Source organism: Apus apus, chromosome 2 (assembly GCF_020740795.1).
Source record: "Apus apus isolate bApuApu2 chromosome 2, bApuApu2.pri.cur, whole genome shotgun sequence".
NCBI classification, from domain to species: domain Eukaryota; kingdom Metazoa; phylum Chordata; class Aves; order Apodiformes; family Apodidae; genus Apus; species Apus apus.
In genome coordinates, this window is record NC_067283.1 from 61273047 (window position 1) to 61291862 (window position 18816).

The 18816-nt window shown below is 38.9% G+C and overlaps 1 protein-coding gene across 2 annotated transcripts in view; it reads left to right on the forward strand.

Annotated features, from left to right (window-relative positions):
- Nucleotides 1-18816, forward strand: part of KIAA0319 (KIAA0319 ortholog) — a 48296-nt gene that overhangs the window by 26081 nt on the left and 3399 nt on the right. For both annotated transcript variants that reach the window (XM_051609943.1, XM_051609945.1), the window contains exons 5-18: nt 1137-1241; nt 1897-1994; nt 2378-2465; nt 3005-3097; nt 3681-3813; nt 5634-5862; nt 7395-7518; nt 8681-8813; nt 9691-9839; nt 11786-11937; nt 13124-13262; nt 14473-14632; nt 15873-16015; nt 17404-17526. In XM_051609943.1, coding sequence (XP_051465903.1) covers nt 1137-1241; nt 1897-1994; nt 2378-2465; nt 3005-3097; nt 3681-3813; nt 5634-5862; nt 7395-7518; nt 8681-8813; nt 9691-9839; nt 11786-11937; nt 13124-13262; nt 14473-14632; nt 15873-16015; nt 17404-17526 — 1869 coding nt within the window. The remainder of the gene's footprint in view (nt 1-1136; nt 1242-1896; nt 1995-2377; nt 2466-3004; nt 3098-3680; nt 3814-5633; nt 5863-7394; nt 7519-8680; nt 8814-9690; nt 9840-11785; nt 11938-13123; nt 13263-14472; nt 14633-15872; nt 16016-17403; nt 17527-18816) is intronic.

An 18816-nucleotide genomic window follows, 5' to 3' on the forward strand; every position in this document is an offset into this window, starting at 1 on the left:
TGAAGAAGACTCAGAAAGGAGCTTGGAAGAAGCTGAAGGGAAGGTTGTGATGAATCTCACTGTAAATACTGCTTTGTGCAAGGATCACCTCGAGTTTGTGTGTGCTCAGCCCTACTGTCTTGAAAGTCTCAAAGACAAATGCTTCTTCTCTCCTTCGGTTGTCATCCTCATCTAGCCATTTTATTCTCATTCCTTGTGGAGGCTGAAGCATTTCTGGAAGTACAGACCTCTCTCCACTGGTGTCTAGGGCAACTCCCATGAGCCTAGAGTGCATTTAAGTAGCAGTGACAGAAAGTATGCTGTCAGTTTGGCCTCTTCGCTTCATTCATTTTTAGACCTGTCAGCAGCCACTGCTGAGTAGCCTCTTGCTCATCTATTCGGCGTTTGTAACTTTTGTAGATACTTGTGAATGTTGGCTTTGGAGAACCTTTGTTTTGTGGGTTCCCAATATTAAAATAAAGGCATTTAGAACCTTTGAAATATAGGTCTAGGGGAGCCTCTCCTGAAGTTATGCTTTGGTATGTTTCTGTAAGGGGCTGGATTTGTGGACTTCGGCATGTTTGGAAGAAGAAAGAGTTTTCACAGATGAGAACTAGGAGAGTGATCCTGGATGGCAAATAGATTGAATGTGCAGTTCAGCTACAGAAGAACACCTTTTCTCTGCTATACAAGTGGAGCTCTTAAAGGGACACAGTGCTGGATGTTGAGGTGTGCCTCAAGTGCCACACAAACGTAGAAGTAGTGCTTCTTGGTGAAAGAAAGTATGATATTAGAGTTTTAGTATGGGCTATGTTATTTTGTTTAATTAGGTTTGTTACAGTGCATATAGCTTTTTTGTCTTCTGTAATTGCATATTTTTTTAATTCTTGCTCTTCTCTAAAACAAAAGTAAGGAAAATTATATTTGGAGAAGAAGAAAAAATTTGATTTGTTAAAAGGTGAAGGAGCCATAGTCATAATTCTAATAGATTGTCATTTCATTATGTATCGAGGAATTTTTTTGGTTTTACTTACCCTCGCCTATTCACTGTAGAGCGTTTGTTCAAATTTTACTTAGTTCAATACAAATCAAATTTAAAGATACTAAATTTATATCCATCCTGTCTGTTAAAACATAATGTACTTATTCTGTCTTAGATACAGTAAAAGAACTTATTGTGTCTGCTGGAGATAACATACAAGTGATGCTACCCAAAAATGAGGTTGAACTGAACGCCTTTGTTGTCCCACCACCACCTGCAGGTGAGTTGAATGTTCTTGGCATACAAGGAGGTGCACACACTACAAACCTGTGAATGCAGACAGGTCCTGAGTTACATGAACATCCTCACCTCAGGATTGAACCATCTTTCTCATCTCCTACAATAACATTTTTTGTGGTTCCAACTACAAAGATTTTTTCCTTTGGATTTTAGAGATTATTTTTTTTTAAGGGCATTATTTTCAGAACCTAAACTCATTAGCCAGATGGTTCAGTAGAAAGCCTGTAGTTCCTGCCAAAAGATGATGTGGCCCAGGTTATAGTATCTTGCTGTAAAGCAGAGGGGGAGGAAAGCAGTTTTTGAATGCAAAATTTACCTTAAAACTACCAGCTTCCAAGCTGCAGCAGCAAAGAATACATATTTCATAGGTAGCTATGTAAAATGCATTCACTTCATGTGAAGAAGTCAGTTATTTGTGAAGTGCATTACATCCTTGCTGTAACTTTACCAAGTTACAACACACTGTGGAAGTTTAACATGTATTTGTACTGCTTCATTTTGCAGGCTCAAACAGCAGCAGTCATGACTTCCTACTGTAGCATTTTATCTGATGGATGGTGAATTTCATTTCTTTGTTTCCTGGGCTTATCTTCAAGGCAAAGCTGATTACTCTTATGCTTTATTATTGCTCTTAGAAACAGCCTACACCTATGAGTGGAGCTTAATCAGTCACCCTGCTGACTACGGTGGTGAAATGGAGCGCAGGCACAGCCAGACCTTGAAGCTCTCTCACGTAAGTGAGCTGTAAGCTCAGGCACATTGTGTTTGTGTGATCCTTTTGCAGGAATCTAACCTGTGGAGAAGGGCACCTTAATTGAAGGAGTTCAAGTGACTACCATAGTCATCTTCATTTGCATGTGTCACCAAATCTTTGACAGAAGTGTCTTTTCTGGAGTGTTCAAGTAATTTTCTAAGATTGAGTAAAAATTCATGTTTGCTTTGTATTCCCCACTTCTGGGCCATGACTAGTAGCCTGTTGTGTGTGTCCTTTTATAAAAGGAGCTTTAGACTTCAGATATCCAGATTTTTATCTGTTTACAACATGATTGGTAGGTTTTTGCTTACTACTTTTCTATGATTTGACATGTAACCCAGTCTGTTTTGTGTTTGCCTCAGTTATCAGTGGGACTTTATGCCTTTAAAGTGACGGTTTCTGGTGAAAATGCCTTTGGTGAAGGTTTTGTAAATGTCACAGTCAAACCAGGTAAATCAGTTGGCTAAAATAATGAAATTAATTTCTTCAACACCAATAGTTGTACACCATGCTTGTCTAATAGTTGGTCAGTTATTGTCTGTCAAAGTCATCTGGTAGTCCAGTCATGCTGAGATGTTTCATACTGTGTTGTCTATAAAACATTTTAAGGAAGTAGAGTTAAGGATCTTGCTCGCTGTGTTTAAGTGCACTTTGGTTTTGTACCCTGCTCAGGCAAGGCCTGAGACAGCATCATGCCACCTTTTGTGGCCCCCTTCCCCAGAACAGCTAGTAACAGCAGTTGTGTGCTGGACTGGCTCTACTGTACATTACAGTGCACGGGTCTGATCTAAATTATACCAGTTAGAAGTAACTGCAGCGGAACATTGCTCTTCTGTAACCTTTTCTGTCCCGTGTCCAAAAAATGACACCAGATGTTTGAAAGCTTTCAATTCTAAATTTAGATCACTGAGAGCTATTGATCTGTGGAGTTAACAGATTAGTTCTACATGGGCTTTCACTACTTTCCCCCCCCCCCATCTTTTTCACAGCTGTCAGAGTTAACCAGCCGCCTGTTGCTGTTGCTTCACCTGAAGTACAAGAAGTTTCTTTGCCTACAACTTCTACCTTCATTGATGGCAGTCGTATGTACTGGACCATCCCATTATTATATCCTGTATTTTTAATATACAGTTTTTAATAGAAAGTTACAACATTATTGTTTGTCAATTTTAAGTGAAATTCCTTCTTCACACTCTACTCAGAAGTTCCCTGAATCATGACTTAGTTTGGAGATTTGTTTCTAGTTATAAAATCTTTTGGTAAATAAAATGTGGTAAAAGGCAGCATTCTGCTGAGGATTGAGATCCTGCCTAGAAAGCCTCTGTGCCAGTACAGCTGAAGCCATGGTAGAAAGCTGCTTTGTAGGGTATGATGAGATGTCATAATTATGTTCTTAATTACTGAGAGCAGACAAATTGAAACATGCAGAATCTGAGATTGATTTTTATTTGTGTGTGTGAATAGATTTTTGTTTTCTTGTTCAGATAAACCATACCAAATGTAACTGGAATCTGTGGCTTAACAGCTGTGGTACATAAACCCTGTTCAAATATACATAAAAAGATAATTGTGGAACACCACCTATGGATCTGTGCATGGGAGACTTTAGTGTTCATCTCAGCAATTGCTGCAAGGAACTGATATATTTTTCTTTAATGACTACAGAAAGTATAGATGATATGAAGATAGTGAGTTACCACTGGGAGGAAATTAAAGGTCCTTTGCGAGAGCAGAAGGCATCTGCTGACACACCTGTCTTGCACTTGTTTAACCTTGTTCCTGGAAACTACACCTTCAGGTACCTGCATAGATACTTTCTTTTGGGGTTTTAACTATTTCTCTGATGTGAACTAAATGTTTGTTTCTGATTGTGCTTATATATACTTACCCAAACAAAAACCTTCATTTTTCTTCTGCATGCTGTTACCCTTCATTTTGCACAGTGGAGAGACTTCAGGAGCAGTGCTTGGAGTGATTTTGTGATACTGGTGTGGTCATACTTCATAGCACAAAATTATGCAAAACAGGGTATCTGAAATTAAATGCCTCCCACTCCCTGCAATAGTAACTGTAACAGAATGTTTTCTTTCCCTCAGCTTAGAAGTTGGCAAGTGTCCTGAGATGAGACTGCAGTCAGAATGTGAAAGTCATCCCCTGAAGGGTGGTGCCAGACAGAACAATGCTGGGAGGCAGGTCCTCGCAAGGCACTCTTGTGTGCTGATTTTCAGTCATTCAGTTCTTAATAAAAGCCTTTGCCTTGCTACTGTTTTCCTCCATTTATGCTGAAGCTGGAGTTTTTCTGGACAATGGGAGCAATGTTTGTGGTTCTGGCTGCTTTAATTAAAATCAGAGTTAATTTTATGAACTTTTTAACTTAAAGCCTTGTCTGAAAAGACTTCCCACTGACCCAGCCTGAGTTATCTGACAGCCAGTGAGTAACAGCCTACCAGTCAATATATTATGTTTCTAGGCAGCCTCAGCAGAATGTAGAAACTAGCATATATATACAATAAATGAGGTGTTTTGGGTAAGCATCATCAGAAATTGCATAGCTTCAGCTTTCATTCTGTGTTCCTTTATTCAAGTTGTTCCATATTGTATAGTGGCAGAAATGAACACTGGGGTTTTTTCTGTATTAAAATGTGCAAAGCTTGCTTACAAGCAATCCTCTAGGTGTGTTCCAAATCCTAGGGAATTAAGAAACCACTTGCTATGTGCACTTTGCGGGGAGCCGAGTTACTTGTACAATAGAGCAGTGTATTCAAGCTTACAGGAAATCAGCTGGTCAACAAAATCCTGTGCTCCTGATATGCATGGATGTACAACCACTGCAAAAGTATATGTTCCCTAATGAGCACTGGTTTTGTTCCCACCTGGGGAAGGCTTCAAGAGTGGTTCCCTTCCATGTGTTCATCTGTGTATAGTTTTTGTAACAGAGATGAATTAGAGATGTAGTCAGTTACCACAATGTGATGGAGTCTTTCATCACTTTCAGGTGTCTGCAGCAGTCTTATTTTAAGGTGATTTGTCATTCTGTTTCTGAGAGACAATAGTGGTTTTTTTAAACTCTGTACTTTTTTAGTTTTTTGATCTTCAAAAATCTGAGCTGACTAAGATCCACTAAAATTAATAATAATGTGCCACAACGAAATAAGAAGTTAGGAACTGCTACTGTGCTATAAGCAGAGCTTCTGAACATCCAGAGTAGTTTTGGATGTAGGTGTTAAACAGGGACTACTCCACTACAGCTGATGGATTAAATACCTGGCTTTTGATGAGTAAATTTTTAAAAGAATTGGTAGTGAAATCTGTTTGAAATTAACAGAATTGCTATTGACTGCAGGGGAAGTGTTTCATCTGAGATCCAGATAGCTAGCCTTCTGGGTTTTTTTTCTTCTTAGTTTGAAAGCTGTGTTTGAAAACACTCTTCTGAATTTCTTTCGTACCTTAGTTGAGGATTATGTGTTTCTGAAGCAGAAGTTCATGCAGTCTAATCAGTGGCTCTGACTAGGTGGTGGTTTTCTTTTCTTCAGGTACCAGAAAAATGTAACCTTTTAACTTAGGACTTCACAGAAGTCCAGTCTTAACATATTCCCAATATTGTTTTTCCTGTTGTAGACTCACAGTGATTGATTCAGATGGAGCAGCCAACTCCACCATTGCATGTCTGACAGTCAACAAACCAGTGGATTACCCACCTGTTGCCAATGCAGGACCTAATCAGGCAGTCACCTTGCCTCAGAACTTCATCACGTTGAACGGAAATCAGAGCAGCGATGACCATGAAATTATCAGCTATGAGTGGTCACTCAGTCCCAAAAGCAAAGGCAAAGTTGTAGCAATGCAGGTATGTTTATTTCTCCTTGTGTAGGATTGGAAAACTCTTTTGTCCTTGTCTCTAATATGAGCAAATGCATACCTAAGTAACTACTCATAAGAACTGAAATATTTAGGTTGCTGTTACGACTTTTGATGTTGTTGGTTTTGTTATTTATTCCTCTCTGATGTATTCTCATCCTTCGTCTCATTCCTTGTGTCCATTTCTGATTCATGCTATTGTTTATTCTCTGGTGATTTGGAAAGACTTGGCATTCACAATGTCTGTCCTTAGACCCTACAGTCTACTCCACAGGTTTTCATCTTGTGAGAGGATAGAAAAACGGTTTCAGGAGAATGTGGGGGTAGTCAGGGTTTTCTTGTAGCACTTTCTCCTGGATGAAGTAGGACATAAAGAGAAATTTGATTTTCTCAGTGCAAGATTACAGGATTTGTGGCAGTGTTATGCAGCCATGCTCTGTGGTGAGTTGTTTATGCTCACTAAAACGTAGGTGTCCTGTGAAGGCTAACTGAAATTATTCTCTTATGCTTGGTTTTGTGGTTTGGTTTTTTAATCTGAGAAAAGTTAACAAAAATTTTCAGTGGACTTGTACTCAGTAAGTTGGAGATTCTTGTAGCTCTGTAGACACTTGAGGTAATTAATGTCATTAAGCCAACTGAACCTCAGAAGCCATTTTTTATAAGATACTTGATTTCTGCTTTGTTGCAGAAATGTTGCTTTAGACCTTCAGAACCAGAAAGAGATCACTTTGTAGTTCTGTTTAGGAAAGGAGTGATACTGTAGAGGTAATTATACCATAGTGCCTTCTCTTCATTTACCAAGATAAACTCTTTACAAAAGCATCCATGCAACTTGAATTTGTAGCTTTTGAGAGCTGCTCAATCTTAAATCAAAATTCCTGAAAGAAGAGAATGACTGTTTGAGATATCTAACAAATTAATTGGATGTTTGATGTGGAGATGAAAGATAGCTGGGCCCAGTAATTTTATGAGCTTATGTAGATATCGGCTAATGCTTCTAGAAGAGTATATTAAACAAGACAAAACTGTCTTGATTGTGCTTCCTCCATAAGCCAAACTGGCTGGGCTCAAGTCAAGCTTGGTTTTGCATTTAACCATTTTTATAGATAACATATTAAAGAATGTCGTGATGTTTCTTTTTAAACATCTCTAAGGAAATGGAATAAGCTGTAGTAATATCCATCAGTGTTTCATTTCCTAATTGAGAAAGTTAATGTCCCACGTGTTTCACAGTTACTGTTGCTCAGAAATAATGTAGCCATTAAACCAGCATAAGAAATTAAGGTTTATTTCTATATATGTTTCTCTCAGTTGGTAGGCATAGTTACAGCAGTGAATACATTACATCTGCCTGTGCGTCAAATTTTAAGTCTTCTCTTTGTCTACAAGGTGCTTAAACTGGTGTTTATTATTAATGAAAACATTATTTATTTCTTTTCGCATCTGCTCTGTAAGACCTTTCATAATCCATGAACGTCTCTGCTTTATCTTGCACTCTCTCTCTTTAAAAATGCTGGGTAGGGAGTACGGACACCGTACCTCCAGTTATCTGCAATGCAAGAAGGAGATTACACCTTTCAGCTGACTGTCACAGACTCTGCAAGGCAGCGGTCCACAGCTGAGGTCACACTGATTGTCCAGCCTGGTGAGTCAGCTGCAGGCATGTCTGGGTCCCTCAGGGGTGGGCCAGCATGATGCCTTAGGACTGCCCTCAGGTGCCTCATCTCCCCGCATTGCACCACTGGGATGACAATCAGAATGTCTGGTCTCCCTGTATCAAGGAGTCTTCCACCTCCTTTTCTGTCAAACCAAGCAGTGCAAACAAGGGTAGAATCATAGAAGGTCCAGTCCAGGTGGTGATCCTGGCAGCTCACGCTAGCCTGATTATTTCAGGCAACCTGCACAGAGATGGGTTTGAGTGTACTTCTAAAAGCCAAAGTGTAGCTCTGAGTTTAATGTCTTCCAAGGTCTCTGTTGCAAAGCTGAGTATCTGTCAATGCTTTGCTCAGTTCTCTTACTGTTTTGCAGTTCTCCTTCAAGAATCCTTGTGTGGTTTGCACTTTCTAGGGAAAAGGTTCAAGCAAGGAATTTTCAAAAGCTGCATCTTCACACATTTGTTGAGTTTGGGAGCTAAGTGATGAATGGGCCTAAATGGTCCAGGCCTCATGAGATGATTTTTTGTGGCTTTTTTTTTTTTTTTTTATGGTAATGTGTTTGCCCGTTAAATCAAAAGTGGCCTTTTCTTCCTGTTTGAAGGTCTCACATTCAACCATGGGGCAACATTTTGTTTTCCTGTTTTGCTTATTATACATCTTTTTGTAGCTGACCCTGTCTGGGAAGACTTTATAGTGAACATTTACTGCAGAAATCAAGAACATGAATGCGAAGTACAGCACGTGGTGGTGCCTTTTAGACATGTTATAGTGTGGAACTAGGAATATGCTGTTGTCTAAGTGAGGCCTAAGGGGAAATAGATATCCAGGAAAATGGTAGCATTGCCAGTTTTACCATGCCAGTAAAGCAGAAGTTGAAAACAGAATAATAGGCTTTATGGCTGCACTAAATCTTCAAAGCTCTAAAGTGCCTTCAGATATACCTGTGAAAAAGGGAGGTACTTGTTGTGGGATTTGCCTGGTTGCAGAGCTGGTCTCTCACACCTAGTATTTTCTGGTGGCTTGTGCACATTATACTTGTGATTGGTAGCTCTGAGCTAATATGTTAAATCTGTGATACGATATTCTGTGTGAAGTCTTCTCTCTGGCTGTTCTTGCCAGTGACTAGCAAATGTACATGAAATATTTTTACAGAAAATAACAGTCCTCCGGTAGCAGTGGCTGGCCCTGACAAGGAATTGACCTTCCCAGTAGAAAGTACTACACTGGATGGAAGCAAAAGCCAAGATGACCAAGGCATTGTCTTCTATCATTGGGAAAATATCAGGTATCTAGAGATTTTACTAATCTCCAGTAAAATAGAGAATGAAGTGAAAGTGATTGGGTGCAAAAGCCTCCTAGCAGTTGTGTTGGGTAATGCACCTTTTGAGAACTGCTTTGAAACTCTTCCTGCTCAGATGGTAACAGGGTAAGATACAGAAATTTTAAGTTCAACTTAGACAATCTCTTGTTATGTTTTGCAATGTATCATTTTGAGGCCAACTGTTGAAATGTTAAGAGAAAATTAGAGGAAATTCCGTATCTTCTGTTAAAAAGTGAGTAACAGGCTGTCCAGTAATGTACAGTTTTCCCATTAGTGCTTAGAACTAGGGTTTCTCAGTCAGTTGTTTGTTGAATAATAAAGTAAACTGACAGTCTGTTTACCCTGAGCTTTCCATACTGGGTGACTAAAACATTCTTGAATGATGATTGAAAATGTTTTATGAAAGTTTTTAATTGCATGTTTATATGCAAAATGAATTGATCCTTGGTAAAAGGACAAGGTATTATCTTATGCAGCTGTCATACCCATGGTACAGGAAGACATTTGCTGGCACCCCAAATATTTTGTGGGTGGCTTTTGCAACAACAGCATTTATATGCTCCCATGAGATAGTAGAGCAAGGAGGTTGAACTTCTGGGGTGCATTTTATACTCTTCTAATAACTGGGTATGTGATGCTTGGTTGCTTTGAGTGTCTTGGGGGAAAAAAACAAGATTTATTAATTGTCTAAACTAAACTCATGTCTCATCGTTCTTTAATCATCAGTGTTAACAGTGGTGGTAGAACTACAATATACATAAAAGCAAACGGCATGAGCAGTGCTGCTGAAGGAACAGTTTGGCTGGCTGTGCAGAATTTTTTTTGATGTGTTTTGTTTCAGTGGACCAAGCTCTGTACAGATGGAAAATGGCAACAAAGCAATAGCAACTGTGACTGGTCTTCAGGTTGGTACCTATCGCTTCAGGCTGACTGTGAAAGACCAACAGGGCTTAAGCAGTGCATCTGTGCTATCTGTTACTGTGAAGGAAGGTAAGCCTAGTTGCTGCTTCTTATGATACGGTAGACAACTTGCCAGTTCATTCACTCACTCTCAGAATATAGGAAATTGGAACAGAAAGGGGTAATGGGTTTTTTGGTCATATTTGAAGGGAATGCAAGAAGAGTTACTGCTATTTTGTATTAAAGTAGTAATGTGAGTAACTGGTAGAATTCACTAGTAAAGTCACTTACTGCAAGCTTTTTTTAAAGTTAAATGTATGCAGAATTAGATGTAATAAACATGCTCCAAAATACAATTTTTTACTATGGTGTGACTGCTTCATTAAGAGGGTATGTTTTTATTTTATTCTCAAAGTTAGGCTTTGAGCAGAAAAGCAATTTTACTGTGTTTTAAATAACATCTAAGAAATGGGGTCTCAAAATATACCTATTTCTACCTAAAACCTTAATCTTAAAAGACCTGGTTTTGTTTGGTGTTAGTTTGTTTTTGGTTTTTTGTGTTGTTTTTTTTTTTGATACACATAAACAGTTACTGTGGTATTCTTTTAGTAATTTTTTTTCCTAATATGCATGCTGTAGAAGAGGCATTAGGATAATAATACCTATTGTGTGAGATAAGAGGTACTGTCAGGTACTCCTGACAGATTTCATAGCTTTGTCTTTTGTTGCATCATCAGGTTTGCAGGTAGTGGTAATCCAACCATCTCTTTCCTCATCCTGTTCCTTAGAGAGTGAGTTTAGCAATCTCCATGGGCCTATGCCTCCTCTTAAAGAAGATGGTGTAAAACATTTAATGTAAAACATTTAAAATCTTGTTGGGTCCAGAGTTTGGCTTTCTGTTGCAGACCTTGTTTTTTGAGGGGAGAGATGCACTCTGGCTCTGCAAGTATGGGTACCTTCATAATTTTTGAAATGCTAGTAGAGTTGTATTAGATTCATAGCTGCTGACTTTTTTTGAAAATGGTGCAGGCTTGTTTCTTTTTCACTTGGTATCACTGCAAAATTAATGCATCTTGGAGGAGGAGCTGGACTGTTTTACCTGTGTGCCTCACTGGTTGAACTGTTCAAAAGTTTGTTAGGTGATTTGTCAGAAACACATAGCAACAGCTCTGCCCAAGTGGGTCTCATTCATGCTGTGAAGTGTAGCAACAGTTTGTACTGATTACAGTCACAGGTTGAGTATTAAAAATGCTCAGTGCTCCAATAGCCAAGTATAATCAACTGGTTTATTTGGGAGAGACAAGAAGATCAGTTGTAGTACAGAGAACTCTATGCTGTTCTAAGGAGTAGAGTTACAGCCAATGCTCTGGAGATCTGCCCAATATTGAATTATTTATGACCAACCTAGTATTCAGGCCAGCGAGGTCAGTCTCACAGCTTCTTGGAGCTTTGCCTTATCAATCGCATTCTAAAAAAAAAGGTCATGTGTTCATATTTATTTGGTATTTTTTGGCCATATTCCCAATGCATGCCTTAATTTCACTGCTAGTAGTAAGCAAAAAGCATTTGGGAACTGGTTTTACTCTTAAGTCTCCTGGATACACATTGCCTAAGTACAGGTATTGTGAAGACGTAAGACCTTACACAAGCTCGGTTAGGTAATAAATGCTTCTCAAGATAGGATTGGATCACCCTGCTGTGGTCTAAGTAGGCACAAAATCTTTTTGCTTAACTGAGAAGATCTGACACATAATTTATTGTGAGACTGTAAGCAGAGTACCCCACAATACTTATTGAAAAATATCTTTTTGGATGGTATCTTTTATTGGTAGGTCTGCTTTTGTCAGGTTGTAATAATCCCAAAACCAAAATCTGCTTATCCACTCATCCTTTCCCTCTACCTTTGGTATGAGATTCTGTTGTTACTGCCTGTAATCATCAGGTTAAGAGTTGCAGTGTGGGTGTATTGGCCATGGCACGTCACATTTTGAATGTTTTGAAAGCAAATCCTTCTCCTTCTCTATTTTTATGACTAGAAAACAACAGTCCACCCCAGGCACATGCTGGTGGGAAGCATGTTCTAGTGCTTCCAAATAACTCTGTTACCTTGGATGGCTCAAGGTCTGCTGATGACCAGGGCATTGTGTCATATTTGTGGATTCGAGATGGTCAAAGCCCCGCAGCTGGGGTAAGTTTCTTGAAGGTTGTAACTGGAGAAAAACATGCAGCTTTTGTTATGCATGGAGTATCACTGTAGTGGGGAATGCAGGTATAACTCAGGATACCGTGGGGCATGGTGTCTGTTTCTTGTTTGCCTCCCCTGCTTTTCTGTAATGCTTTTGTTTCAAAGGGACTTGTGATATTTTCAGTACAGCTGTAGAATATGGTAGCTAAGAGGACTGCAGCAATGTGGACCTAGTTGGGAAAGACTTGAGACAGAAGAATGAAGTTGTGTCTCTTAAAAAATAATTGGTGATAGTACCAAACTAGTATATTTGAGAGAAAAATATTCCAAAGAGGAGGGAGGGCTCAGAGAGCAAGGAGTGCCGATAAAGACTAAGGAATCACACATGGTACCAGATGAGGTGAAACTTGAAGTGTAAGATAAAAGCGTTTGGCACTGGATGTATAGATACCTTGCCTGGTAAACTATAGTAAATTGCCCAGGTCATTAGGGCAGTGGAGTCTGCTCTCCAAGTGGTAGCAGACAGCAGAAGTACCTCATGATAAATTGAAATTTAGATGTCAGCTACTAATACTGTGATAACGTCTTTCGCCTATCCACATAAAGTGGTAGTCACAGTCAGAAAGATGGTGGCAAATTGGAAAGAACTGGGAGAGAAGAAACAGCAAAATTATGAAGATTATAGAAGCAATTCACATGAGAATATGAGAAGAATGGATTTAAATATAGCTAGTAGAGATGATAGCTGGAAATACATGAACTCCAAGAAAAGGAAATAATTTTGAATGTAAGGAAGCAGAACTAAGGAGAATGAAGTAAAATTGTTAAGAATAATTTAAGTGTCTTGGATATTCAGGCAGATGAGTACTTGAGAACGTCAGCTGTTCTGTCTGGTTTTCTTTAATGAAAATATCCATACTGTGCAGCCATCCTCATTAACTCCCACTTCCAAATTTGCCTTATTCTGCTATAAACTGCAGTAGGTCACATTTGTCCCAAAAGCCAGAGCAAGAACTCACTCTGCCATTACAGAATTACTGAATTACCTTGGTTGGAAAAGACCTTAAAGAACACAGAGTCCAACCATCAGCCTGACACTGACAAGTTCAAGTCATATCAGGTACCTGACTTGATATTCACACCTGCAACTTTATCAGAGGGTATAACCATCTCAGTACCTCTTTTGCAGGATGTGATCCATGGCTCAGACCACGAGGCAGTACTGCAGCTAACTAATCTGGTGGAAGGAACCTATACTTTTCACTTGAAAGTGACAGATGCCAAAGGAGACTCAGATATTGATTCAGCAACTGTTGAAGTGCGGCCTGGTATGACAATTAAAAGGTCATCGATACGTTGTGAATACCTCATCTTTGTTCTCCTTTTCACTTACGTCTTTCAGTGTTGGCAAGATTTTCTCAAGACATAAAGCAAGCACATCTCTCTTCCTACCTTCTTGTTTTCTCAATAGGCCTGAGTGTGTTAGAAGACGACATGTCAGATCCTTAACTACCAGTTACACAGTTGCCTTACTGGAAGCATAAATAAATACAAGTTATTCTTCCTAGTTAAAATTTTTGTTAGTATTTTTGTTGCTTTTCATTCATTGTAGGTTTTTGTTTCTTTTTTTTCTGGTTGTTAATCAGTTGGGCCAATGGAAAGAGATGGGAGCTGAGTGTCAATCACAGATTGACAGAATGTTAGGGGTTGGAAGGGATCTCCAAAGAGCATCGAGTCCAGAGCAGGACCAAAAACTAGGGCAGATAACTCAGAAAGGCATCCAGACAGGTCTCCAGAGAAGGAGACTCCATAACCTCCCTGAGGAGCCTGTTCAGTGCTCTGTAACCCTCACAGTAAAGAAGTTCTTCCTCGTTAAGTCTGTTTACAATTGCTATACTCATATGTTTGATGGTTGAAAGCATGTTTCTATGCTTGTTTTCCTTCTTTCATCCTGAAGGACAAAATCCTCAAATATTTTCAGGGTGTTTTGAATTGTTTCCTCGTGGTTTGGTATTGCTTACATATTGTTTTCATGTTTCCCAATGCAGAATAAATGGCTGTGTGTTGGAAGCGTAAGTTGAGGTTTCAGTAAATGAGTCTGAAATCACTGGTCTGTCCAAGATTTCTTGTTTGTCTGGTTCCTGGACAGTTATTTTATTTCTCTCCTCACTTTGTTGTTGAATATAGTCACAATAATTAGCCCAGGAGTCTCACTAGTTATCTGTGAACTTTGTTTTATTTGCAAGGCATGCTAGAATTTCAAGTATTATTTGACTTAACCCTCAGTTTATGAAGGTAAACATAATATTTCTCAAATTGTGCATTTGCATTTAGACTAGCTCACACAGTCTTGCATGCTACCATGTCAGTCTGTCTTTGCCTCCCTTTTGCACACACAAGAGTAGGGTTATAAGGGATATGGGTGTTATGCAGGAAAATATAGTGTTAATAAATACTTTTGAGTACTGCATGTTGTCTTCAGTTGTTACCGAAATATTTGCCAGGCTCTGAAAGAATAGCATGCTGTTCTTCTCTCAGATCCCAAAAGGAGTGGTCTGGTGGAGCTGATTCTCCAAGTTGGAGTGGGACAGCTGAGTGAACAGCAGAAGGACACCCTGGTGAGACAGCTGGCTGTACTGCTGAATGTTTTGGATTCAGATATCAAAGTTCAGAAGATACAAGCCTACTCAGATATAAGGTACAAAGATATCTTTCTGTGCCAGGAAGACTTGTGGTTGTCCTTGACTCTTTCACAGCTCATAATTAGTTGCAAAATAATCATTTCTAAGACAAAAGAAACCCATGCTGTATCTCTCAACAGTATACACTGTAGAAGGTGAATTTCTTCTGCTGTCGTAGAAAATTGAGGAAGTAAGGTCTTTGGAGGCTCAGAAATTAAGTGGTTTGTTTTAAAAGAAAATAAAAATCACTTTATATTTTTTAAATTTATTCATTTAAAGAAAGTGTGTGCATCTATTTCAGATTTTCACACAGTGAAGCAAGTATTGTGTTTCAAAAGAAGGTTCCTGCTCTATCTGGCCAAACCTGGTTTATTCTACTTTTCTCCTACTTCCTCTTTGTTATTCTAAATATTTTATGAACATTTTCCTAGGTAACTGGTGACAAAAATTCATTTTTTGCAGAGAGAAAACTACACAGTGGATACTCCTAAGTGTGGTGTCATATTCTGAAGCAGAAATACCTCTCTATTTGGTGTAGAGGGCTAGAGATGGCTGCTTGTATCCAGAGAGAATTACTGAGCATGATTGGTAGAACCTACTGATGACTTATCTTTAAATTGCTACTTGTTAACTGCTTGGTAATTTAAATCCCATTTTGGTCTCTATTTAGCTCTCTGGAAATCTCTTAAAATTTAAACACAAACAGTTTGAAATATCCAGCATTTATAGCTATATTTTTAATCACAGCTTCCAATTACTGCTTTTCAGTAATTCCTGAAGTGGAATGGGATGAGATTAACACCATCAAGTTTAAAAGACAAGGGGGGGAGAGGAGAGGTAGGGAAAGGACAGTTCCCACATGAAGTTCTCTGTCTCAGTTGCTTCTCAACTTTTCTTCCTCTTCAAGTTTCCTGACATTACTCAAACTGCTTCAGGGTGCTTTTTGACAGGTTCTAGAAGAGAGCAGCAAAAGCAAATGTGTATGTAACTCTTTTTAAAGCAGGAGGGAGTTACATTTTGTGTTGTCCTCACCTTTCTTCTGCAAAACTGAGAAGCCAGAGATCTGCTGGTGCTCCCAGCTGAGAATTAAGTCTGTGGCATTTGCATGGAGTTGACTGATCCATGAGCAGAGTTCCTTAACCTTTATCAGTTGTGACAGTCATTTGCTTTCCAGAAACAAAACCAAAGGCTGTAAACAGAATGTCTGACAGAAGTGCTGTTTAACAGCAGCCATGACTTTAGCTGTTCTTTCTGCAGCACTGCAGTTGTGTTCTACGTGCAGAACGGGCATCCTTCCAAGGTCATCAAGGCATCAGAAGTCTCACGAACTCTACATGTGCAGCTTTTGAAAGAGAAGGCTGACTTTCTGCTCTTTAAAGTCCTGCGGGTTGACACTGCTGGTATGTTTTGGGTCACACTTGCTTATCCCAGAACTTTGCTGGCATTTGGCTAATTTAGCAACATGGAAACAGTTTATGGAAGCCTTCTGTCTGCCATCTGGTGTCTGGGCTTTTGATGTAGCTTTCAAAAAGATGATGATGATGAAGACAATACTTAAAGTGCTTGTTCATTTGTTGTAAGTAGGCTGGTGCCAGTTACTTATGTTCTTTTAAAAGACATAATCTGTAACAGATTATTTCAAGCCCATCTGGTCTGTGTCAGGAAGACCTGAGGAATTACTATGAAGATGCCCCGTTCACACCACCTTTTGATGAAAGATGGGCAAAACTTAATACAGCCATAATACAGTATGTTTTGTGTCCTTGATTCCTTCAAGGCTTTCAATGTTCAGTAATAAGCTTGTAATATAATTTGGCTTTATCTGTCTTTATCAGATGGTCACTGTGTTACAACCTAGTCTTCTAATATTTGCAGTGTAGACAGGCTTCTGGGGTTTCTTGTAATGAACTTTTGCTTTTCCCCAAAAAGATGCTTGAACTTCTAAGCCTATTTTAACCTTCACTAGTAATGTGAACCCTTTATGGTACTCAAATACTACAGATATGACTTCTCCATCATTTAAAATCAGGACATAATGATCCAAATGCTACCAAAGTGAGCGAGTTCTGCAATAAAATAGTTGTTGATTCTGTAGTAATTTCTGTCTTTATTGACCTGTTGAAAAGGACTGTTGCTCTATTGTAAGTGTACTTGGATTACTAAAATGTGTAGGAGTCACTTGAAAATACACATTAATGTTTTTCTTGACATAGCAAATCTGCTACTCTAAGCTTTAAGGGGAATCAATTTTTATTTTAGTCTGATATGATGCATTAATCTCACAATAGCTGCTACTAGAAGTGTATGAGGTACGTATACGTTCTGGCCTCAGAGGCTGTAATTCAGTTTTGAAATACTGGAATACACTCTAATTTATTTGGTGTGATGCTTGTCGTCTAGTACCTGGGAATTCTGAGGTTCATCAGTTCTCGTACTTCAGAAGTTCTTACAAATAGGTCATGAAGAAAAGAGCAGGTCCAAATTCCAACACTTTGACTTGTCTTTATTTCAGAATAAATTGTTCAGAATAAACAGAATTAACTGTTCTTGACTTGCATACCATTTCAGTATTGCATGCCTAAGATATGTTCTGTTCTTTCTTTTCACACCCAGCAGTCTGCTGAGCTGTAAATCTATTTAATGTGTAACACCAAAAGAAAGGGAGATTTTAAAAATATCAGAAAGTTAAGAACTTGATGCTTTATCACCTATGTAGTATGTTAGCAAGAGGGTGCATGGACAAGCTGCCCATTTACACAACTGACTCTACGTTTTGTTTTCTTCTTAGCCTGTCTTTTAAAATGCTCTGGACATGGACACTGTGATCCCATAACAAAGCGCTGCATTTGCTACCAGCTGTGGATGGAAAACTTGATTCATCGTTATCTCAGTGATGGAGAGAGTAACTGTGGTGAGTTTGGGTGTCAAAGGATATATTTCAAAAGTAACGTCATCTTGTGAGACTGTTGGTTATTTGCTGTCAGGATAGGGAATACTTAGCAAGGAGATGCTGAGGGAAGATTACAATACTATTTTCCAGCTGAGCAGTGTCTTTCTATAGAATGATATTTGAATAATGTCTGGAAATGATAATGTATAGACAATAGTAGCCTGTATTAAAAATGTTTTTAAATTCTACGTTTTAAAAAGTATCACAATTTGAGGAAAAAAGCATGAAAACTTTGCCATGAGAGAGACGTCTTGCAACAATTTGTGGCCAGTTGGAAGGGCTGTCGAATAGTGTGAGCATTGCAAAGCTTTTGAGTAGTATTCATCTGATTGTTGCAATGCTGAAAAAGAGGCAAAAATTTACATTCTCTGACTGGGCAACTGATACTTCTGTGCCAGAAGTATGATGTGACTTAAGGAAAGAAAGCACCAGTGATCTGGGTAAGCAGTATAGTCACTGTGAAAGCCTTGACTTTTAGCATGGTTATTTTCACTGTTTCTTTCGGTTTGCCTGTTGTATCTGGGAAATGCAGTTTAGGTTCACCACCTCAATCATGCCTGTATTCTGTGGCACACCTAACATATCAGCTAAGCCTCTGTATTTCAAATACTAAATAGCTTAAAGTTAACTAAATTGACCTTCTACTGAAGTTGAAATAATGCTCAACTCTTAGTACTGCACAGACTCAGAGGCATTTGCTGAGCATTGCACTAGTCTTCAAGTAAATCTATAGAAGTTTATAATTTATTGCTACAAGACATTACGTAACCATGGGCCATGTGTCTGTGTGTTAGTGAGTGAAGACTGATTGACCAGCCTAAATGGGGAGTAGGTTTTAAGCCTGAGACTGGGACATCCTGCGGCCCTGTCCTAGTGCTGTGTTTTTCCATAATGTGATAGTAACACTGAAATAGTGAGCATACACATGTTGGAGTTCACATTATTGCACATCTCTCTGTATCCTTCTCATGTTTTCCTGGATTTACAAGTGTAAGAGTGCAGGTAGAAGGATCTAATCAGCTGTTCTTCTAAAGCACTACTAAAATACCATAACCGGTGTACACCTATGTTTCTTTCAGTTAGAGGATGATGATGTAAGTTAGGTGTAATAATGCCTTCTTGACTCTCAGTTCCCACAGATTTCAGGTACCTTGGGATGGTAAAAGGTATTGGAGTGAAAGAAAATTTTCAAATGTGCACTTTTAATCTGGAAGCTGAACAACTTTTATGGCTTGTTCTGATGAGGATATG